The sequence below is a fragment of the Chiloscyllium punctatum genome, chromosome 9, assembly GCF_047496795.1.
Source record: "Chiloscyllium punctatum isolate Juve2018m chromosome 9, sChiPun1.3, whole genome shotgun sequence".
Taxonomy (NCBI): domain Eukaryota; kingdom Metazoa; phylum Chordata; class Chondrichthyes; order Orectolobiformes; family Hemiscylliidae; genus Chiloscyllium; species Chiloscyllium punctatum.
This window is the reverse complement of record NC_092747.1, coordinates 49923443-49948787: the sequence shown is the minus strand read 5'-3', so window position 1 is coordinate 49948787 and position 25345 is coordinate 49923443. Positions and strand designations below refer to the sequence as shown.

The window sequence follows — 25345 nt, the reverse complement described above, 5'->3', positions numbered from 1 at the left end:
TTCTCTTGTCAGTGAAGTGTTACTTCACTTTTTCAGCACAGTGGTACTCAACATGGATTTATTGGATGTCGGTGGTGGGTAAGTTGTTGGAGGGAATTCTGAGGGACAGAATGTACATGTATTTGGAAAGACAAGGACTGATTAGGGATAGTCAACACAGTTTTGTGGGTGGGAAATCATGTCTCACAAACTTGATTGAGTTTTTTGAAGAAGTAACAAAGAGGATTGACAAGGGCAGAGCGGTAGATGTGATCCATATGGACTTCAGTAAGGCGTTCGACAAGGTTCCCCATGGAAGACTGATTAGCAAGGTGAGATCTCACAGAATAAAGGGAGAACTAGCCATTTGGATATAGAACTGGCTCGAAGGTAGAAGACAGAGGGTGGTGGTAGAGGGTTCTTTTTCAGACTGGAGGCCTGTGACCAGTGGACTGCCACAAGGATCGGTGCTGGCTCCTCTACATTTTATCATTTACATAAATGATTTGGATGCGAGCATAAGAAGTACAGTTCGTAAGTTTGCAGATGACACCAAAATTGGAGGAGTAGTGGACAGCGAAGAGGATTACCTCAGATTACAACAGGATCTTGACCAGATGGGCCAATGGGCTGAGAAGTGGCAGATGGAGTTTAATGCAGATAAATGTAAAGTGCTGCATTTTGGGAAAGCAAATCTTGGCAGGACTTATACACTTAATGGTAAGGTCCTAGGGAGTGTTGCTGAGCAAAGAAACCTTGGAGTGCAGGTTTATAGCTCCTTGAAAGTGGAGTCGCAGGTAGATAGGATAGTGAAGAAGGAATTTGGTATGCTTTCTTTTACTGGTCAGAGTATTGAGTACAGGAGTTGGGAGGTCATGTTGCGGCTGTACAGGGCATTGGTGAGGCCACTGTTGGAATATTGTGTGCAATTCTGGTCTCCTTTCTATCAGAAAGATGTTGTGAAACTTGAAAAGGTTCAGAAAAGGTTTACAAGGATGTTGCCAGGGTTGGAGGATTTGAGCTACAGGGAGAGGCTGAACAGGCTGGGACTGTTTTCTCTGGAGCGTCGGAGACTGAAGGGTGACCTTATAGAGGTTTACAAAATCATGAGGGGCATGGATTGGATAAAGAGCCAAAGTCTTTTCCTTGGGGTGGGGGTGTCCAGAACTAGAGGGCATAGGTTTAAGGTGAGAGGGGAAAGATATAAAAGGGAACTAAGGGGCAACTTTTTCACGCAGAGGGTGATACGTATATAGAATGAGCTGCCAGAGGAAGTGGTGGAGGCTGGTATAAGTGCAACATATGAAAGGCATTTGGATGGGTATGTGAATAGGAAGGGTTTGGAGAGATATGGCCAGGTGCTGGCAGGTGGGACTAGATCAGGTTGGGATATCTGGTCGGAATGGATGGGTTGGGCCGAAGGGTCTGTTTCCATGCTGTACATCTCTATGACTCTATAACAGATGCAATTGTCATATTTAGATTTTGCAAACCCTGAGCTTTGCTGCGTTATGAATATCTTGTAAAGAATCTATAAAATCATTTGTAGCTGCTGTTCCAAATCTTTTTCTGAAGCTTGCTACTGCAGACACCTCACGTACATGTCACATTTTGTCATCAATGACTGTCTTTGTAACTCTTGCCTCTAAAGTTAATCGCCACAAGTTCATACACTTCTTTGCTAGAAAGGTCTAGGCCATCTATTTAGCTCCCTCTTCTACTTCCATCCCTTCTCCTATCTTAACAGCACAACTTTCTCCAAAGTTTCCTGCTGTGCTAACTTTGAATTTGTCTCCAGGTCTCTCTTAACTCCCTCTTATGCCTTCTCTGAACTCACCTTTTCAAAGCACTCTGTCCCACCATATAGCTGATAACCCTTGTCTTCCTGATTTCTATATGACTCAGTATTTACTGTGGATAAAGACATGGAAGCTAGAGAATGTAATGATGTCTTGAAAAGAAGAGAAAGTGCTGGACGTCTTACAATGCATAAAGGTAGATAAATCCCTGTGACCTTATCAAGTGTATTCCAGGACATTATGGAAAGCTAGGGAAGAAATTGTGCCCCTCACAGGGATATTTGTATCACCAACAGTCACAGGTGAGCTGCCACACAAATGGAAAGTGGCTAACGCTGTGCCATTACAAATTAAAGAAAGGTTGCAAGGAAAAGCCAGAGAACTACAGATCAGCGAGCCTGATGTCAATTGTGGGTAAGTTAGTGGAGGGGATTCTCAGAGACAGATTTTACGTGCAAGTGGATAGGCAAGGACTGATTAGGGATAGTTAGTATGGCTTTGTGCATGGGAAATTATATCTCACAAATTTGATTGAGTTTTTTGAAGAGGTGACCAAGTAAACAGATGAGGGCAGTGCAGTAGACATTGCCTACATGGACTTTAGAAAGATCTTTGACAAGGTACCACAAGGTAGACTGGTTAGTAAGGTTAGATCACATAAGATCCAGAGAGAGCTCGTCAATTGGTTAAAAAACTGACTTGAAGTTAGGAGACAGAGGGTGGTGGTAGAAAGTTGATTTTCAGACTAGAGGCCAATTACCACTCCACTTCCAAACTGCCTTTTCTTTTCCAGGTTTTTAAATATGGTATCCCCTCCCAAAGGCACACTCATATTTTCTGCAATTCAATGTCTTGAATTCTCACAATCAGGTTTCCACTAGCTCAATATGGAGACAGGCCTTACCAAAGTCACAAATGAAATTTTATGGCTATGTCAAAAGTAAACTAACCTTCTAATCCTACACAACCTGTCAGCAGGCTTTGACTTGATTGATTGCATTGTCCTCTGACCATATTCCTCCTGTATTGCCAAGGTCAATGGAACTGTACTCACCTTGTTCCATTCTTATCTATCTAATCATAGTTAATATATCACATACAATGGCAAAAGTTATATCAGACTCAAAATGTAACTGCTTCTCTGTCCACAGATGCTGAGTTTCACTAGCATTTTCCATAATTTCTGATGTGTCCCAAGGAACTCTCCTTGGCTTCAATATATTTCTCATCTACATATTATCCCATCAGTGGCATTATTCAAAAGAATGAAAAGTAATTTATACATGCGAGTGTGTCAAAACCCTGTCTACCTCACCACTACCACTTCTCAAATCCGCCATGACTATTAAAATGGTAGACTGTTTATCCCATATCTAATACTTGATGAGCATAAATTTCTGGTAACTCAACAATGAGAAAATGTAAGTCATTGTCATTGGACTCTTAAAGAAACTCCCCAGTTACTGACTTCACTCCTTTCTTTAATAATTGTTTGAGACTCAAGCAGATGGCCCATAATCTTGGTGTCATATTTGATGCCATGATAAGCTTCTAACCATACATTCACTCTATCACCTTTTCTACCTCTGTGTAAAATTTCCTGACTTCAGCATTACTTAAGCTTATAAGCTGCTGAAGCCTTCACTCAAGTTGGTTTTGTTACTTTTCTTCCATTTCTTTTAGCTTGTTATCATTTCCTTCCCTCCCCATCCCAGTTACTGTCCTTTCAAATCTGGCAGGAGATACACCATTGTTCTGCTATTCTGACATTCTGATCACTTAATCTGAATTATCAACATCTTTTCTCCACCAGCCCCCTACACCCACTACCCCCATCCACCCCCCCCAAACTATAGCATAAATGTTGTCCCCTCCGTACTTCACTTCAGCTCTGATGAAGAGTCATTTAGACTCGAAACATTAGTTTACTCTCTCTCCATGGATACTGTCTAAACTGCTGTGATCTCCAGCATTTGCTGTTTCAGTAGAGATTCCAGCATCTGTAGTAATTTGTTCCTACATTTTGTTATTTTTAGATTTGAATACTCCAATGCACTCATGGCAGGTCTTCCAATATCCACCATCTGTAAGCTTGAAATCATTGAAAATTTTGCTGTTCTGCATTTACTCTATTTAAGTTCCATTCACTTGTTATTTCCCATGCTTCTGTTTTTTCAAAGTAGAGCTGCCTCTAATCCTTTAAACTGAAAGTAAAGCTACCTTGGTACTATTCCCATCAAACACCCTAGGACAGATACAGCATGGGGTCAAACAAAGATCCCTCTTCTCTTTTAAGCTAAAAATAAAATGTTCACAAAGCTCTCTCTACATTTTTGAACTAAACGTAAAGCTCCCCGGATGCTGTCCTATCAAACAATCGCAGGATAGGTACAGTATGGGGTCAGATATAGCATAAATATTCCTCTGAGGTGTTCTGAGGAAGGGTGACTGGACCCAAAATGTTAGCTCTCTACAGACACTGCTCGACCTGCTGAGCTTTTCCAATAATTTCTGTTTTTGTTTCTGATTTCCAGCATCTGCAATTTTTTTGAAGTTCTCACTACTCTTTTAAACTGAACACAAAGCCCCCTGGATGTTGTCCCACCAAACACTCCCAGGACAGGTGCAGCATGGGGTTAGATACAGAGTAAAGCTCCCTCTACACTGTCTCAATCAAATACTCCCAGGACAGGAACAGCACACAGGATTAGACACAGACTAAAGTTAGCTCTATACTGTCTCCATCAAATGCTCCCAGGATAGCATCAGCACAGGGTTGGATGCAGATCAAAGTGAACTTTAATCTTGTAAACTGAAAGTAATGCTTTTTATATAATGTCCCCATCAAACACTCCCAGGACAGGGACAGCATGAAGTTAGATGCAGAGTAAATGTCCCCCTACTTTTTAAAACTGAAAGTAAACAGAAAATAAAGCTCTCTCTACACTATCCCTGTGAAACACCCCAGGACTGGGTTAGATACAAAATAAAGATCCTTCTACACTGTCCCCATCACTCACTCTCAGGACAGGTACAGCACAGTTAGATATAAAATTTCCACTACATTGTGCCCATTAAACATTCCCATTCCCAGCATGCTACAGCATGAGGGTAGATACAGAGTACAGCCTTCTCTACTCTTAAAATGAAAGTAAAGCTCGCACTACACTCTCCACATCAAACACTCTCAGGACAGGACAGTACAGCCCAGGGTCAGATACAGAATAAAGGTTCTTCTACACTGACACAATTCATTCATTTCCAGGACATGTACAGCACTTAATTAAATATAAATTTGTCACTATACTGTCCTCATTAAATACTCCCAGGATGGTACAGCATGCCAATAGATACAGAGTAAAGCTATGGCTACTCTTTTAAACTGAAAATAAAGCTTGCATTTTTGCTGTCCTCATCAAATACTCCCAAAGCAGTCCAGCCTGGGGTTAGATAAATAATGAACTCCTACACTTTTAAACTAAAAGTAAAGTATCCTCTATGCTTTTAAACTGAAAATAAAGGTTGCATTATACTGTTTCCATCAAAGGAACAGGGCAGGAGCAGAATGGAGTTAGATAAAGCTCCATGGATCACAGTATGTTGGTCTGCAGATGCAACAGGTAATTAAGAAGGCAAATAGAATTTTGTCCTCCATTGCTAAAGGGATTGAGTTTAAAATCAGGGAGTTTATGTTGTGGCTGTATAGGGTGCTAGTGAGGGAATATCTGGAGTACTGCATGCAGTTTTGGTCTCCTTGCTTGAGAAAGGATGTAATGGCGGTAGAGCTGGTGCAGAGGAGTTTCACTTGGTTGATTCTGGAGTTGATGAGGTTGGTTTATGAGAAGAGATTGAATAGATTGGGATTATAGGAGAAAGTGAGGACTGCAGATGCTGGAGATCAGAGCTGAAAATGTTTTGCTGGAAAAGCGCAACAGGTCAATAGATTCAGCAGGTCTGAATAGATTGGGATTATAGTCATCTTATAAAACATATAAAATTATGAAGGGAATAGCTAAGATAGAAGCAGAGAGGATGTTCCATTGGCAGGTGAAACTAGGACAAGAGGACATAGCTTCAAAATTAGGAAGAGCAGATTTAGTACTGAATTGAGAAGGAATTTCTTCATGCTGAGGGTTGTGAATCTATAAAATTCATTCCCCAGTGAAATAGTTGAGGCTTCCTCCTTGAATGCTTTTAAAGCTAAGATAGATACTTTTTTGAACAATAAAGGAATTAAGAGTTATGGTGAGAGGGCGGGTAAGTGGAGCTGAGGCAACGAAAAGATCAGCCATGATCTTATTGAAGGGCAGGACGGGCTCGAAGGACCAGGTGGCTTACTCCTATGCCTAGTTCTTATGTATCTACTCTTTTAAACTGAAATTAAACCTCCCACAACACTGTCCCCATCAAACACTCCCTATTCAGGGACAGCAGTGTTCGATACAGTGTACAGTTCACTCTATCCTGTGCTTGTTGACTATGGTAAATCTCAGTAAAGCATTGCCTTGGTTTTGAAACTCATCCTTGCTTTCAAACCAGGGCCTCATGCTTCCTTACTTCTGTAATTTCCTTTAGTCCCACATTAGATATTTAGCATCCTAACTTTAATTATTCTATCACTGGGGCCTATGCTTTCAGCTGCATGGGCTGAAACTCTGGAATTGCCTCTGTACATCTCTTCAACTCTCTCTCTCTCATTCTTCTTTTAATATTTCTTTAAAACCTAAAAAAATTCTGTGTTGTATTTCATAAGTATACTAAAATGTGATGCAATGGAGAATATGTTACTGCAATGGCATATTTTAGGCACTTCAAGGCATATATCTTAAGCATCAGTAAAAGGTTTGTTTTCAAAGAGTTTTTTTGTTGAATGATAGATATTGGTGGTTGTAAAGCATGCTTTATTTAAGTACCTAAGAGCAGAAGTCGACCATTCATCCTAAGTCTGCTGTACAAGTTATTGCAATCATAGCTAATCTTAACTTTATTTTCCTGTCAGTCCCAATATCAAACATTTCCAATACATCAGAAATTCATGAATCTCAAGTCTTTAATTTCATTCAAAGACGGGTAAAGTCCTAGGGAGTGTTGCTGAACAAAGAGACCTTGGAGTGCAGCTTCATAGCTCCTTGAAAGTGGAGTCACACATAGGTAGGATAGTGAAGAAGGCGTTTGGTATGCTTTCTTTTATTGGTCAGAGTATTGAGTACAGGACTTGGGAGATCATGTTGCAGCCCTACAGGACATTGGTTAGGCCACTGTTGGAATATTGTGTACAATTCTGGTCTCCTTCCTATCAGAAAGATGTTGTGAAACATGAAAGGGTTCAGAAAAGATTTACAAGAATGTTGCCAGGGTTAGAGGATTTGAGCTATGGGGAAAGGCTGAACAGGCTGGGGCTGTTTTCCCTGGAGCATCGGAGGCTGACGGGTGACCTTATATAGGTTTACAAAATTATGAGGGGCATGGATAGGATGAATAAACAAAGTCTTTTCTCTGGGATGGGGGAGTCCAGAGCTAGAGGGCATAGGTTTAGGGTGAGAGGGGAAAGATATAAAAGGGACCTAAGGGGCAACTTTTTCATGCAAAGGGTGGTACGTGTATGGAATGAGCTGCCAAAAGAAATGGTGGAGGCTGGTACAATTGCAACATTTAAAAGTCATTTGGGTGGGTATATGAATAGGAAGGTGTGGGATATAGGTAAAGCAGTGTTACTTATGCAATCATAATTGTTTATGCAAGGTAAATGAACTCACACCAGTATATAATTGTTTCAGCCAAGAGCTGAGTTAACAAGAATGAAAACTATGTGAAGGAAATACATAATTGCTTTTGCATTAGCTAAAATGTGCATACAAGAATGAAATGTGCCTGCAAGCAATGGTAGATGTTACAGACAAATAGATAAGGTGCTGTGAGGGGAGGGAGTGTAGATTAAGCTAGATATGCCTGTACAAACAGTTACAAGCATCTGTTTCCCGCTTCAGCAAAAACAAAAAAAGACCACTATTAAAAGGTCATAAGGCTCTGTGTAAATAAAGAATAAAAGGAAATATTACTTTGGTAAGTACAGAAACAGATGGCAGTGAAGAAGGATAAATAACAATAAGACCACAGAGGGAGGTGGTCAAATGGCTTTGTGGGGCCAGAGATAAACATTTTGTCACGGACAAGGCCGGATGAGTTCAGAGATAAACAACCGGGTTTCGATTAGAAACAGATGTAAACAGGGGATGAGCAATGGGAGGAGGGAAGAGAAACGAATTACATAAATATTGTATACACATTAAATTCAAGGTGTATGTGTGTCTTATGGACATTGAACACCACACCCCTCTTGCAAGAGCGTAATAGACAATACTACTGATTCAGATCTTGTCTTGGACTGAAATTATTGAAGTGAGTGAACTTATTTTCTTATAGAAGCATTTGGAGGGATATGGGCCGGGTGCTGGAGGGTGGGTCTAGATCAGGTCGCGATATCTGGTTGGCATGGATGGGTTGGACCAAAGGGTCTGTTTCCGTGCTGTACATCTCTAAGACTCTATGGAGCATCCACAATCCTTGGGGATAGTCAGTTCCAAAGATACACAACTGAGTGAACAAATATCTCCTCTTCTCAGTCTTAAATGATTGGTCCCATACCTTCCAGTTAGTCCCAGTGTTGTATCAGGACAAAAACGAGCAAATGACGTCTTAATTATGACTGTTTCAATTAGATCACCTATCATCCTTCTGAACTGAGATGAATCCCTTTTTTTGTCCAACTCCTCTATTATTTCCTGTCTCTACCGATGTGCTCTATCTATATTCTAATCTCTTCTTCCTGTTCATACTGTACTGGAATCCAGCAATCTCGGTATTTGCTAACTTCCGTTTCCCTTCATTGCCTCAACATCTAATACTCTAATCCGGTATTTAGAAGACGGAAGTGCAAAATAAAGATTTTTATGCCCAATGATGGTGCAGGGGGTTTTGATGAGATCCGTTGAATCTATAACTTTGGTCTCAATTTCTATCTGCCTTGACAGAGGTTACAAAGAAGGTTCACTAAATTGGGTCCTGGGATAAGACTTGGCCTCAAAAGAATTAGACCTCTATCCTTTGGAGTTTAGAAAGGTGCAAGTCAGTTCAGTCCAATATCTTTGCAGGCTTTTTAATTGCTTGATATTTTTCGTTTTTGACATGAAGGGGCTGCAAACTCGGAAATGTGAATTCGGCAGCTGAGATGGTTTCATTTCGACCTCCACCGCAAAATATTAATGAATGTTAAAGATACAACGCGTTCACTTGGATAATCGACCTTTAGCAATAAACTCTAAATGAATTATACCTTCTTGAGAAAAAAAACGAATACACAACACGTTGCGAATTCTAAAAGGTTTGAAATGATAACGTATGTTTGAAATGATAACCTTTGCTAATGATATCTACAGAGTACATGTGGATCAGGAGCTCCATGGAAGGCTCGGTATTTTCAAATGTTTTGACCGTTAGGTGGGAAGCTCGCGCTTACGTCCCGCATTGTGACGCAAGCAGATGAGAAAGAACCAGTGAGCTCGCGCTTGCTCCCTGCATTGTGACGCGAGGAGCGCGCCGGGGTATGACACGGAAGAGGCAATAATGATGATCGGAGGATGACACTGCCTCCCGTTTACTGTCCTCTGTAGCGCTCAGGCCGGCATCATGTGGATCGTCGTGGCTCTACTGTCGGTGCTGCCATTCACCCTTTTTGATTTCTGGTATTTTATCCGTGGAACCCTGGTGTTACTGATTGCCTCATTCGAATCCCCGGTGAAGGATATCCTGAAGGAGCAAACAGTCCGCGGTAAGGAAAACCATATTCCGATGTGCCGGCTGATTACACATGGGTTGTGGGAGGTGGCGGAAGTTCTCGCTCGGGCTCGCTGTCATTGATATTTCAAACTGCTGCGAAGCTGCTGTCACAGCCGGACCAACCTGTCTGAACAGCTCCTAACAGCAGCCGGGGTGGATACCTGCAGGCGTGGTGGGCTGATTCATTGAGAGTTGCTACCTTCCGGCCCGACATTCCTTGTCTAGCCAGTCTCACCGAGGCCAATGAATTAAACCTTTTTGATGGTGTGAGCTGGTGGACTGTCTGAGGGGGATCGGTAATGATGGTCTTGACAACCACAAATACCGTGCAGCAGAAACCGGCCGATCTTTGGCTGTTGAAGCCGGAGGCACATTCTACACGAAGAAACTAACTATAGAGACGTGGGGGGGGGGGGGGGGAACTGCAGATGCTGGATCCAAAGTAGACAGGCAAGGAGGCTGAGAGAACGCAGCAAGCCACACAGCATCAGGAGGTGGAGAAGTCGACCTTTCGGGTGTAATCCTTCTTCAGGACTGGGGGTATCTGTGGTGGTGGTGGTGGTGGTGGTGGGGAGGGGAGGGGTGGGGAGCTGCGGATAAAGGGGGTGGCGGAGGCAGGGTGGTGAAGTGAGGATGGGTAAAAACAGGTGGAGGGTACGACCTGTTTGGCCAATGGGAGGAATGAATCTGGTTGGTGGCTGGGAGCAGTGGAAGTAGCTGTAGCACCTATTGAAGGAACACCACCTTATCTTCTGCCTGGGCACCCTACAGCTGGAGGACTCAACACTTGAGTTCTCCAATTTCAAATGACCTTCCTTCCCATCCCCCCCCCTCCCTTCCACTGCTCCCTGCCACCAACCAGATTCATTCCTCCTGTTGACCTACCATGTCAACCACCCATCTTTACCTATTCCCACTTCACTTTCCTACCCCCACCATCCCCTTTATCTGAAGTTCCCCCCCCCCCCCCCACACACACACCTACCCCCAGTCCTGAAGAAGGGTTAGACTCGAAACATTGACTTCTGCACCTCCTGATGCTGCCTGGCTTGCTGTGTTCTCTCAGCCTCCTGCCTATCTACATAAGAAACTAACTGGCCAGCAAAGAGGATACAGCCATCAGAATTTCTGAGGAAAACAGATTAAAATCATATGATGGGTACAGTGAGGTCATTCGGCCAGTCATGTCTTCTCAACTTGTGCAACATCCCTGGCTTTTCCTATAATACTGAGTCATAGAGATTAACAGCACAAAAGGAAGTAATTCAGCTGATTGTGTGCACACCAAGCATCAGGCATTTCTCTACTGTAGTGTCATCTTCTAGTACTTGGCCTTTAGCCCTTTATGGTATATTTCAAGTGATCATCTAAATATTTATTAGACGGTTCCTGCCTCTACCACCTTTCAGGTACTGAGATTCAGATACCCACCATCTTTAGGATGAGAAAGTAATTCCTTAAATTCTCTCTAAACCACTTACCCTTTAATTTAAACCCCCTGTTGTCCTTCTAAGGGGAAAAGCATCTTCATATCTATGCTCTGCATAATTTTGCACATCTCAAATCAGATCCCCCTCAGTCTCCTTCGCTCTAAGGAAAACAAATGAGACTAATTTATTTTTGTAGTTGAAATGCTCCAGCCCAGGTGATGAATATTCCTCTGTACCCTCTCATGTCCAAACATATGTACCATTTCCAGAAACTGTATTCTTTGGCTTTTGATATCTTTCTATTGTGTGATGATTAGAACTGCACACTGTAATTCATTATGCTCCAACAAGTGTCTGCACAGCTCCATTATAACCTCCCAGTTCCTGTATTCAATGCCTTAACTAATAAAGACAAATAAACCATAACTTTCTCCACCTATTCACTTTCAATGATCTGTGCACATGCACACCAAGGTCCTTCTGGTCCTCTGTAGTTCTTAGTGTCCTACCATTTATCATGTACTCCTGAGAGAAAGTGAGGACTGTAGATGCTGAAGAGTCAAGTCGAAAAATGTGGTGCTGGAAAAGCACAGCACGTCAGGCAGCATCCAAGGAACAGGAGAGTTTCGGGCATAAGCCTTTCATCAGGAATGTACTCCTTGTTTTGTCAGTCCTCACAAAGCGCATTACCTCCTATTTTTCAGGATAAAGATCTATTTGCCATTGTTCAGCCCCTCTATATCATCCTGTTTTCTAAGGCTTTCTTCCTCACTATTCCATGCAACTTATTTTCATGTCATCTGTGAACTTACTGATCATGTCTTCTATGTTCATGGCCTAAATCTACACTAATATATACCATGTAGTGAATGGTCTGGCTCTAATGTTTAGACTATGTCCTCTAGTTTCAGAATCCCAAACAGTGAAAATAGTTTATCTACTTTGTCTTTTCCTATTATTTATCTTGAAGACTTCGACTGTATAATCTTTTAACCTTATAGAAGATCGAGAGAAAACATGCCTATTTTGAATAATTTTTCCTCATAACCTCTGAAGTCCAGATATCATTTTTGTCAACCTATACTGCGCTCCCACCAAGACCAATATATCCTTCCTAATGTGCAGTGCCCAGATCTTATCACAGTACAGCAAGTGGCATCTAACCAGGAATTTGTATAGCTGTTTTGTAGATAATACACACTGCTGCTCCTGAATGTTGGTGACGAAGGGAATTGATCTTTTTAGATGTGGTGCTAATGAGGCAGACTGCTTAGTCCTGATGGTGTCAAGCTTCTTGAGTGTTGCTGGAGCTGCACTCATCCAGGGCACCCCTTCACTTTCCAAGACCCGATAAAGTTGATGGCACATTTTCGTGACTGTATCCTAGGACATCTGCAGTAGCAATGTTCCTTGCTCATTTGGAGAAAATGCATAGAGAGCAATACACTCTGGGCCTCCTGTACCCTCACCACATCCTGAGAAGACCTTGAACTGCAGTTTTTTCATGTGAAGGTTGTTTGGCAGTCATTGGATGTTGCTGCTGGTTCTGGAGTTGTTGGTGAACTTATTTCTTCCTTGGTTTCTCTGTGCCTTCATTGCACTGTGACCATAGTGATGAAGACCCCTGTTTTTGGTGAATCTGTTGATCACTTTTCCAGTCAAGTTATTTGGGAAATGTTAGAAACAAAACAAGTTCGTAGTAATATGAGCAGCAGCATCACATACGAATGACATAGTTTGGTATGGTCCTTTAATACAGTGAGATATGGACAGTGATGGAATTCCTGTACATGGACCTTTGACTTGGTGGTCTTATTCAGATGTATGCAGTACATGCCACGCCCCACACATGTGATAAGCTGCTCAAACTTTGCACCCTCCTATTTATCTCTCAGCCCCTTCTCCTCCCCCTGACATTCCTGATGAAGGGCTTATGCCCAAAACATTGACTCCTGCTTCTCGAATGCTACCTGACCCGCTGTGCTTTTCCAGCGCCACAGTTTTCGACTCAATACCGTCCTGTCCCGCTTGGTCCAGGAACTTCCTACAGACATTCAGGACACTACCCACGCCCACCACCTTCTCCATGACTTTGTTTCCCTGGTCCCCAACGCCTTATCTGCACCATGGCCATCCAGTCCCCATAAACATTCATTCGCCATTTCTGTTCCTTCTTCCCCCTCTGACCAACCAGTACCCTTCCACCGTCACACTCATTCAATTGATGGAACTGGTCCTCACACTCAACAACTTCTCCTTCGAATCCTCCTACTTCCTTCAGCCCAAAGGGGTAGCCATGGGCATCAGCATGGGCCCCAGGTATGCCTGCCTGTTCGTAAGGTACGTGGAACAGTCCAGTTGCACTGGCATCATCCCCCACCTTTCCCTCCACTAGACTGATGACTGTATCAGTGCCACCTCATGCTCCCACGAGGAAGTTGAACAATTCATGAACTTCACTAACACCTTGTACCTTGACATTACGTTCACCTGGACCATCTCGGATGCCTCCCTCCCCTTCCAGGTCCTGTCCGACTCTGGTGACCAGCTCAACACAGACATCCATTTTAAATGCACTGACTCCTACAGCTACATGGACTACACCTCTTCCCACTCTCCCTCCTAAAAAGATGCGATTCCTTATTCCCAATTCTTCTACCTCCACTGTATCTGCTCGCAGGAGGAGCAATTTCAATCCAGGACATCCCAAATGGCCACCTATTTCAAGGACCACAGTTTCCCCTCCCAAGATCAACAATGCTCTCCAGCACATCTCCTCTAACCACAACAAGGATAGATGTCTACTGGTCCTCATCTTCCACCCCACTAATCTCTGAATAAAGCACATTATCCTCCTCCATTTCTGCCATCTAAAATCAGACTCTACCACCAGGAATATATTTCCCTGTAGCGGACCTTAACTTCACCTGGACCATCTCAGACACCTCCCTTGTTTGGGTTGGATGGCTGGCAGAGCTGTTTGTTTGAGTCACTGCATTACTAGCTCTGCTAAGAATCCTGATATCAGAGATACCATGGGTGATCCGTTGGTTTGTCTGAAGGTTTTGTTGTTGAAGGTGAAGTGGGTGGTAAGGCATAGGCCCACATGCTTGATGATATTCTCCTTGCTGATGAAGTTAGTGGTGTTTGGTCTATGTGTCTTTGGGTCTTCTAATAGTGTAGTCAGTGTTTTCTTGGCCAGATTGATGTTGATGGATGTGAACAGGGCTGTTACATCAAAGGAGGCCATGATTTCATCCTCTGCTATCTTGGTGTCTTTGGTCTTCAGGAATTCTTGGATGGAGTGCCGTGAGTGTTCTACTAAGAGTTTTAGTCTTTACTGTAGCTCTTGATTAGTCTGTAATTTGGTGTTCCAGATAGCGAGACTGTGGGTCTGAGGGGGGCTCCTGGTTTGTGAATCTGTAGAAGCGTGGTGTGTTGGAACCATCTGGTTTCATTTTTTTGAAAGTCAGTCTTATTTATTTCTCCAGATTTCTGTTTTTTTTGAGTAGGGCTGTGATTTGGTGCTCTAGTTGTGGGATCAGCTCTATTGCCACTTGTTGGTAAGTGTTGGTATCTACAAGTTGTGCATTTGCACTACGTAGTCTCTTTGATTTAAAAAGACTGTCAAGCATCCTTTGTCCACAGGTAGGATAACAATGTTTTTTATCTTTTTTTTAGTATTTGTAGTGCTTTTCTTTCTTATGTATTGAGTGTGTTTCCTTTCTTTTTCCTGCCTTAATGTTGGTGCACCTGTCTGTCTGATGGTTTGCTGGGTTTCTTCTGTGAGTTGGTTGTCTTTCAGTGTTGTTTCTAATGCTGCTAAGAAACTTCTCAAAACTTGGGACCCTTCAATTACAGAGCATCAAAATTGACTTTACCAGTTTCCTAAACTGCCCTCCCCCCCCACCTCCTCTCAGATCCAATCCTCCACTTTGGCATCGCCCCCTTGAACTGTCCTACATGTCCATCTTCCTTCCCATCTATCCACTCCACCCTCGTTTTGATCTATCACTATCACTCCCACTTGCATCTACCTATCACCTTCCCAGCTACCTTCCCTCTACCCCTACGCCCACCCTCCTATTTATCTCTCAGCCTCCTTTCCCCCCCAACATTCTTGATGAAGGGTGTATGCCTGAAACGTCAACTCTCCTGCTCCTTGGATGCTGCCTGATCTGATGTGCTTTTCCAGTGCCACATCTTTTGACTGCTGAAAACTTGCACCCTAACTCCCCCACCCCCAATCACCCAAGAAGAGCAGCATTGCATATAAGAGCAGGTTGGCAAATATTTACTGGTCAAGGTGAGAGGAAATCAATCTTGTGCAGCCTATGAGACTTTGGATTGTCTTTGTGAATGGCAACTTGCAAGTGACATTTATAAGGTTGCTTGTGATTGAATCTGCTTCACACAGATGACTGTGATCAATTTGTAATGACCAAGAATGTCACCAAGATTTGTGTATCCCACAGGTATTTATTTTTAAATCAACCTGTCCAGGAATTTTATTACACACCTCTGGAACAGTTGGGACTTGAACCCTAGCATCCTAGCTCAGAGATAAGGACACTATCATTGTACCACAACAGCCCGATTGTATCACACGTTGGGCATTACATGCATTTCACATGCAGGATTTTACAATGACAGGTTTTTTAACCTCTGCTATGTAAGTGCCTGATTAATACAATTGCCCCTTGAAGGGCCTACGAAGTACTGTCTATGTTCCCAAAAGAAATCTAACCCTGACCACTCCAGGTGTTATGGCAGCGATTTTCATCTCCATTGTGCATTTATGATTTGAGTGAGAATGAAAGGCAACACAGGTTGCACTTCTTAGAATGAGTTGCAGGCTCAGCCTGGTAGTCTAGGGACCCCAAACCTGCTTTTAATTTCTTCCTTGCACTCTCTGTTGATCCCATCAGTTTTTGGCTTCTACAAGTTCCCACCCAACGCCTTTTTTTTAATATCGGTATTTTTATTGAAGAAAAGAAAATTTTAAAGATTTTTTACAAAATCACAAAAGTAATATGAACAAGTATAAGCTCCAGTATAAAATTAAATAAATAAGGAAAAAATAAATAAATAATAACCCAAAAAAAGAGGAAAAAAACCCTAAATAACTACTAATCTATCCTACAAACAACCAAAACATAAAATAGGATATCATACATTACTAGCAGTAAACGACAAAATAATTAAATAACTAGATACCTGCTCAAAATAGATTTACATCAAGACATAATAAAACCCATATTTATATGGGATTCCTCCTCCTGGGGTTCCACGAACTAGCCAGAGCCATTACCACAGCCAGACAAAAGCCCTCGACAGTATGGCTGAAATATCTGTGTCAATATAGTTCAAGAAGGGCTGCCATGTTTTATAAAGTAATTCCATTTTTTGGTGCAGCATATTTGTGAGGAAGTCAAGGGTGATATATTCCATGACTATCCTGTGCCAGTTCGAAAGCCCTGGGGGACCTTCAGCTACCCAATTCACTAAAACATTGGAGACGCTCCTGCCTTGAATTTTGTGAGTCATTCAGGTGCCATATGAGCCCTGTGAAGTATCTTTAATTGAATAGCCTGAGTTCTATTACAGATAGAGATCTTTCTAGCATTTTCCCAGATGTCCTCCCACATTTCTAAGGAAATTTCCAACCCTAATTCTTGATTCCAGGTTTTAAATAATCATTCCATGTCCTTCGATACCTTATATAAAGAGTGATAAAGACCAAGGGCAGCCCCGTCGGCCATAGCACTCTCCTTTCCCTATCTGATTTGTAGGGATTAACTATCAGTGTGGTCTTCTTTTGTATAAGAAATACCGAAAGAGGTCCCTGTTAGGCAGTCCAAACGTCTGCTCAAAGGATATCATAACCTCCCCATCAAACAGGTCTCCCAAGCAGGAGATATCTCTGGACTTCCAAGTTTTAAATGTAACATCTGTCAGCCCTGGCTGAAATCGGTGCTCCCACTATAGGGGTGTAAGGGGAGGTTTTTTGCAGGTTACCCTCATCTTGTCACATTGTCCTCCAGGCTTTAATTGTATTTAATACAATAGGATTTTTACAATAGTCCATAATAGCTCTCATCTTGTTCATAAATAAAAGATTGATGAGGGGACATTTTGCTTGGGAGGTCTCAATATCTAACCAGATTGATTGTGGATCACAAGAGACCCAATCAGCTACATAAGATAATAAGGAGCTCAATTGGTACCTCCTGAAATCTGGAAAGTCCAGTCTTCTCCTTGGTTGTGGAAGCTGCAGCTTTTCTAATTTGATGAGGGGCCGTCTATGATTCCAAATAAAGGAGCTGAGCCAGCCATAGAGCTTACGCAACGCCTGTCTCGGCAGCATCAAGGGGAGCATTCTCATAGGACATAGAAGACGAGGTAGAATATTCATCTTAACTAAGGCTACTCTGCCTAGCCAAGATATTGTGAGATCTTCCCAGCGTTGAAGGTCCTGCCTTTTTTTCTCCATATGTACACAAAATTGGCTTTATACAGCTGACCAAATACTGGAGTGATAAAAATACCTAAGTATAGAAAACCTTCTGGTGACCACCGAAAGGGGAAGCAAGATCCATCCGGTAGATTGGATACACTATCAAGACCACTTGAATTAGGCGGGGCACGCATAGAGAGTGATTTTGTGCTTGCCCGATCCAACCCTTGGAGCCGTTATGTTAGGGTCAGCTCGTACAGCTTCCATTAGTGGTTCAATCACTAGCGTGAATAATAATGGTGAAAGAGGACATCCTGACGACAGCCTCTGCCAACACTAAAGCTATCTGAACCTAAACTATTGGTGATCACCACTGCTTTGGTATCATTGTACAATACTGAAACCCATTTAGTAAATACCTCTCCGACACCAAACCTTTCCAGTATATAAAAAAGATATGGCCATTCTACCCGATCAAATGTGTTCTCTGTGTCCAAGGAGACAACTAAGACTGGTATTGTTCCCTGTTTTATCATATTTAAGACCCATCTAATATTATTAGTTGATCTGCAACCCTTTATGAACCCCATCTGGTCCTCTTTTATGATATATGGTAAGACCCTCTCCAGTGTAAATGCTAACATTTTGGAAACAATTTTGAAATCCACATTCAGCAAGGATATGCATCTATATGATGAGCAATCTTCTGGGGCCTTTCCCTTTTTAAGAATGAGAGAGATATTTGCTTCTCCCCAATGAAGGCGGAGGCAGCCCTGACTATGTGAGTAATTGTACATATTTATGAGTGGCCTGGCCAGTTCTCCTATAAATTCTTTATAGAACTCAATCTGGAATCCGTCTAGTCCAGGCGTTTTGCCACTCAAGCTGCCTAACCACGTCCAGTACTTCCTGGGTTGTCAGGGGGGGGCATTCAAGATCAGCACCAGCTCTGAGGTTAAGCCAGAAGGGCCAAATTTTTAAAGAAGGATTCCATCTTCCCAGATCTATCCTCATAGTCCTGCGATTTATACAGTTCAAAATAGAACTTTCTAAAGGCTGTATTGATCTTTTTACGATCACAAGTCAAGATACCAGCACTTTCTCTAATAGACGTAATGGCTTGGGGAGCCTTTTTCTTTCTAGCAAGGTATGCTAAATATCTGCCAGGCTTGTCGCCATATTCAAATAATCTCTGCTTTGCAAATAATATTTCCCTCTTTGCTGTTTGGGTAAGTGCGGTATTCAAGGCTGCCCTAAAGGGTGTGATCCTTTGTAGCTTAGTAATGGAAGGCCTGTCAACATACACTGTCTCAGCTGCCTTCAAGCGAGCCTCGAGCAAACATTGTTTCTCTCTTTTTTTTCTTTTCCGGGTCACAGAATACGAGATGACCAAGCCTCGCGTGTATGCTTTAGTGGTCTCCCACATCATCGACGGGTTACTGGCCGTACCTGAATTAATTTCCCAGAAGGTTTTGAATTCCTGCAAAAAATACTTTATAAATTTGCTATCCTTCAATAAAAAGGGATCCATACGCCAATGTCGGGGGCCTATCCCATCATCCCTAGTCTTGACTTCCATATATACTGCAGCATGATCAGAAATAGCTATATTACCTATTTTACCAGTATCAAATTCAGAAGGGTTGAGGGGGCATTAAACATATCAATTCTGGTATGGCACTTGTGTGAGTTAGAGTAGAAAGTAAAGTCTCTACCCTGGGGATGAAGACACCTTCACACATCTACTAGTCCTAACTCCTTATTCAGATCCGCCAGTTGTACCCGTAGTGCTGCTAGGTATCCTATCCGTCTCTGGGTCCATAATACAATTAAAATCTCCCCCTATAATTGTATGGTGGACCCCAAAAGCCATCCACTTAGAAAATACTTCCGTTACAAATTTAAAAGGGTGTGCAGGGGGCAATAAAGATTCAAAATTCCATATTCCTCTCCATGTATTAGGGCTTTGATCAATGTATACCATCCAGACTCACCTTTTATCTGGCTTAACGTTTGGAGAGGAAGATTCTTCCGAATAAGAATGGCTACTCCCCTACTTTTTGAACTGAAAGATGAAAAGAAAGTCTGATCAAATGTGTCCGATTGGTGAATTGCTTCCCTTGACATTCCAGGTACCCCACCTAAACGAATGGCTAGCCATGATCATCCAGGCAAGCCCGAGACACCCCAGGAGAAAGAACCCCACCCAAAAGATCTTGAATAAAGACCATAGAAAATTCACCAATACAAAAATTCTTTAAAACATTTAAACCAACACAATTAAGAGCTACTCCTAAATAAAAAAACAACGCAAAACATATTCGAAAGGAGACTTTCCCCCTTGCTCCTGGGGGCATAACTACCTATCACTAACCTCACCATAACCTCTCCTAGCTAGGGCCCTGCCCTCGGTCCAGGCATTATCAAATGGAGCAAACAAATTCAAGTGTTTTATAAAACCAGAGTTAAAAGTGAGTAACCCACCTTCCCCTCCCCACCCCCCCCCCCCCCCCCCCCAATCCCCCCACCCCCACACCAACACCTGGGTGTGTTTAACAAACACTATACAAAATAGAAATATAAAAAGTTACAAAATTACAATCCCAGCAAGTATTAGGCAACTAAGTGAGATGAAGAAAGAGAGAAACCCCCACTCTAGAAAAAGAAAGCAAAACAGAACACAAATTGAGTAAGCTACACGAGCTATATAAAAAAAAGAAACCAAAAGAAGAGTAAAGAACAAGCCCCCCCACCCTCAGGGAAAGATGAGTGGAAGAGAGATGAAGAGGGAAAAAAAGGGGGTAAACAAAGGGGGAGCAAAATAAAGTCTTTGTCCATACGGTTCGAGTCTCGCAGTCTATTTAAGAGAGTCTAAGAATTCTTTTGCTTTCTCCGGTGATCCAAAGTTATAAACGGATCCTCCATGGCTGAGGCGCAGTGTTGCTGGATAACGCATGGAGTAAAAAATATTAGCTCTCTTAGACGCTTCTTCGCCTCATCAAATGCCCTCCTCTTGCGGACCACGGTTGGAGAGAAGCCCTGAAACAACATTATCCTGGAACCCTTGTGCATCATGGCCTGGGGGTCCTTCCCCAGGACTCTGGAGGCTTCCAGGAGCATTTGTTTTTCTTTGTAGCATTGGAGTCAGATTAGAACTGGGTGTGGGCGCTGGTCCGACCCAGGCCTGCGTACAGCAACACGATGGGCCCACTCCACCCACACCTGGCCCGGTCCCGACTCAAACTTCAATAATTGTGGGAGCCATTGCTCCAAAACATCCACAAGCTGGCCTTCTATTTCCCCTTCGGGAAGGCCCAGTAACCAAATGTTTTTCTGACGACCCTGATTATCGAAGTCGTCCATGCGCTCCTCCAAGGTCCAGATTCGCTGCTGAAGAGCCCAGACCTGACTTATGGACGATTCGGCAGCTGACTCCGAGGCCGCAGCCCGTTGCTCCATCCCTCTGACACGCTGTTTGAGTTTTTCAATCTCTTGGTCATGCTTCTGCAGCATGACCGAGATCGACTCCCACCTGGACTGCGTCTCCTCAATGAAAGCGTCGATCGTCTCCTGAAGCTTGGTGATCCCGGAGAGCAGGCTGGCCACTGAAGGTAAGTCCCCCGAAGCGGCCGCGGACATCTCTGCTGCTGCGGCGGGGGTGGGGGGAGGGGTCCCTGCCTGTTGCAAGCTGCGGGAGGTTTTGCCCTTAATCAATTTAAAAGAAACACCAAACTATCCAATTTTTTTGTAAAATGACTGAGTACGCTGGGCAAAAGCTATCCTGAATGATTTAAAGGGTGAGGTGAAGGTGGGTGCCCCACTTTGCCCGAGTCTGAGGCAGAGCACTGCAGACTCAGACTTACTGGGTCACCGCCATCTTGAATTCCCCTCCCACCCAACTCTTATTCACTGCTTCTTCTCCCAGCATTATCCCCAAATCCTGGGTCTATACCATGCAAACCATTGTGCTGCGCTGTCTGTTCTGTTGAATCCTGGGTGGTGCTTCCCTTCCTCACTAACCCATATCTTCCAATATATTATTGACTGCTGCCCTTATATGTTGAGTTGCCCTGTCACAATTATTTTCCCTTTTTGCAACCAAGCATGCTGCCTGCAATCCCTGCAATTGACTCCCTCAACTTCCCTACCATTGCAGTTACACCAATCCTCTTTGACTTTCCTGAACAGATCCCCAGGACTGACTCTGGCACACCCCCAACCAACTTTCAATGACAGCCCTGATTTGTGACCAGACTCGCAGCTCTCCAAATGGTTTACCGCTAAACCCTGGACTGGTTGTGTGGGACCTGCAGCACTGACAAGGGCTCACTCCTGGAATGTGACCCTTCCCAACTAGGTAGCTGACTGACTGATCACGTCAAAGCCCCTGGATTGAGATTAGATACTGCCTTGATTTATAGTTAGAACCCCCTCAATGACAACAAGTTCCTCTTAATTATAGAGGATTATTTCCCTTAGATTTTGAAACGTTCTCATTTGGTTGGAACACATGCAATGTATTTACTGTGTAAGCTGTTGGCTCATGCCATAGATGTGACACTGATGTAATACAGTGCCATATATCAATATGTCCACCCTCTTAATTGATCATTGCTGACAACCATGACAAGCTGCCTTGCTTTGTGACTGTGCTAAAAGCAAGACAAGACAGAAGTGTGAGCTGCAAGTTCTGAATGAGAAAGGCAAGGCACAGATGCTGTGAGCATCCAAGTAGGTGTGAAGTGAGTAAGTGCTAACAAAACAAGTGACAATTCCTGTGATGACATGGGTACTTGTCTCTGTGCACAAAGAGGCTTGGCAGCAGCATGATACTGAAAGGTGTTGGTGCGCTCCAAAATGCAGCATTGAAATGATAACTGTGTTCTAACCGAGTCAGAGATATGCCATTATGATATGATATAGCTGGTGCTTGATTTTGTGCCAGATTATGTGGGTGACACAGAATGCAGGCAGTTGCTGCTGATGGAACATACCCTGAGATGTTGGGGACTACTGGCCAAGATGGAGGCCTAGAGGAGTAAGTGGTGAGCTGCAACCGTCAACTACCCACTCTGACCTCCATATAGGGATTGTACAATTTAGTTTCCAAATCATAAGAGAATAGCAAACTGTGTATAAATGATGTCAGAACAGGTAAACACAAGTTGTAAATGCTTGGAAATAGGCCTCTTGCTACTTCCTGGTGAGGTTCTCATCTTGTCATTCAACACTTGGTTGGAAAATCATAATTTTGTTGAGAACCTCATTTTTCTGATCTCACCATGTTTTTAGAACTGATTTGCTATTGCCCATGTCATTTAGAGGCTGAGAAAATTCAGATCACAGAATCACCATCAACAACTTCTCAGGAACCTCTGGAATGTACTTTGTATGGATTCAAAAGGTTGCTGCCAGTAAGCCTGCTCTTCTCCATAAAACATGCTGTTGAAGTCTCCAGAGATTACAAACAATAAGGAATCAAAGAACTGACAAGAATGTCCATGCTTATAATATTAGTCTTATTGTAAAAGCCCATGAAATAAAACATTAAACATCTCCAGTTATAATCCCTCCACCATTGGTAGCCATGCCTTCAGCTGCATTGGCTCTAACATCTGGAATAGCTTCCATATGCTTCTCTGCCTCTGTCCCTTCGTTTTCTTTTTCCTTTAAGGCACATCTTAAGACATAACTGCTAGAAGAAGCTTTCAGTAGTCAGGCCTAATGTTTCCTTATCTAGCTCAGTGCTATAATGTTCCAGTGAAGCATTAAGGCCCGTTATGTTAAAGGTGCTATATAAATAAATAAGTTGTTGTCAAACAGACTATTCTGAGTTCAGCCATTTTTTTGATGTTAGAAAAACATTTCCTTGAAGAAAAAAATGAAATTATTTAATACACATGCTGCTGTAAATGACACTTACTGCTAATGAGAATAAAAAAGACTGCAAAATCTCAGCAGGTCAGGCAGTATCAGATGAAGAGAGATGAAAGCGAATATTTCAGATCAATGAGCAGAACTCTTGCTAATGTTATTTTTTTGTCTGAGTAAATTGCCTATTGGGACAACTTTCATGTTAGTTTTATCCTAATTTATAAATGTAAATTAAAAATGATGTTTTACCTTACAAAATATTTAAATGGGTTTGAACTTTCTAAACATTAATGCATCTATGCAGCAGTTGCAGTCTCTTCCATGTAGCTTCTCAGTTTTATCATGAAAAATTACCTGTGCAGCGAAATTGTATTTTGGAATTTAGGTGAATTTGCACAAAACTGGTGAAGCATAATCAGCTTTCAAGTAGGAAAGCTGATAGATAGATTCTTGTTGTCTCGGGGAATTAAGGGCTATGGGGAGAATGCGGGTAAGTGGACTTGAAGTGCCCAGCAGCCATGATTGAATGGCGGAGTGGACTCGATGGGCTGAATGGCCTTACTTCCACTCCTATGTCTTATGGTCTTATGGTCTTAATTAGTATTCTCAAAATATGAGTGTGATGAAATCTGGATGACAAAGGAAGATCATAAGAATCTCTCATATAATGTTAGGAATGTGTCCCTTCTACAGTGCATCCTGTAATGTTCTGCTCACTGCACTTGCTGCCAGTGTAATAACAATATAAGTAAGAATTTTGAGGTCATTTGTTATTTTTCATAGGTATTTTAATAACTCTTTGGAGCTGTAATTTTCATATTGTCGTTATATATATTTCTATACGTTAGTAATTTATTGGGGTTGACATGTCCTTTTCTAACACTGTTATGATTATGCTACTCTCTGTATTCCAGGTGTTGTGCTCTTCCAAGACATAGATTTTCTGGGCCACATGAATAATTCTCGATACTTTCGGGAGTGTGATTTTGCCAGGTATTTATCATTTTTGTTAAATAAAGTGGGATTGTCGGCATTTAAGATACTATTAAGATCAAAATATGCATATGTATTAGTGAACATAGAAGAACTCTTTTATTGTTGAATGACTGCAGATCAAAGTTGTGCAGTGGGTGCTGGATTCTCTTTCGTGGGTACCATATAGTTGGTATGATAGATCTGTATGTAGAAAACATTTTGCCATCCATGATTAATAACATAACTCTTCTGCTGCCGGTCTGCAAGATCTTAATAGAATTATTAACTAATTCCTGAGAGTTGTGATTAGGTTCAACCTGTATAACTGATACTTTTTTCTGACATTATTTTAATTTCTCATTCTGAGGAAAATAGCTTGAAAAATGCATTGTAGAAACTTTGGCAGTTAATTATTGATGTGAATTAAATTAAAATCAAGTCTCTTTATACACTACGATGTTGGCCATTAAGATTATATATGATGTTCATTTGGGTAATCATCCCTGTTTGGAATAGCAATAATGAACAGTACTAACTTGCTCACAATTTGATACCGATGAGAAAGCTCACTTTGGCTGTCACAAGATACTTAGTACAGAAAATTGAAAATATCACAGTTGTGTTCTTCAGCGATTGTAGTTCAGGCACTTTATTTGAACATTGTAGAGGAAAGATTAATTTAAATGTAACCATGTCACAGGTATTCTCTAGAGTGTGCATGCTGAGTTTGGCTGCTTGAATTGAGAAGTCTACATCAGCACTAACAGTCTGCATCGATTGCTTAGCTTGCTTTAATAAAAGTATTAATAATTGAAGCCAATATTTCTTGATGACAAAACAAATCTCTTGATTATCATACATTTTATCTTAGATCATTTACAGTAATTACCATTCGCTTTAAATTCGACAAAATGGTGACTAGTCTTCAAAGTCAGTGTGATAAGCATTTTCTTATTGAACATGCTTTCATGCTTTCTGTAAAAGCCTTATTAACT

The 25345-nt window shown here is 42.2% G+C and overlaps 1 protein-coding gene across 1 annotated transcript in view; it reads left to right on the top strand.

Moving 5' to 3' along the window:
• Positions 1-9347: 9347 nt before the first annotated feature.
• Positions 9348-25345, top strand: part of LOC140481386 (protein THEM6-like) — a 34604-nt gene continuing 18606 nt past the window's right edge. Inside the window, exons 1-2 of the mRNA XM_072577489.1 lie at positions 9348-9606; positions 24290-24368. Of these exons, the coding sequence (XP_072433590.1) occupies positions 9465-9606; positions 24290-24368 (221 nt within the window). The 5' untranslated portion in view covers positions 9348-9464. The remainder of the gene's footprint in view (positions 9607-24289; positions 24369-25345) is intronic.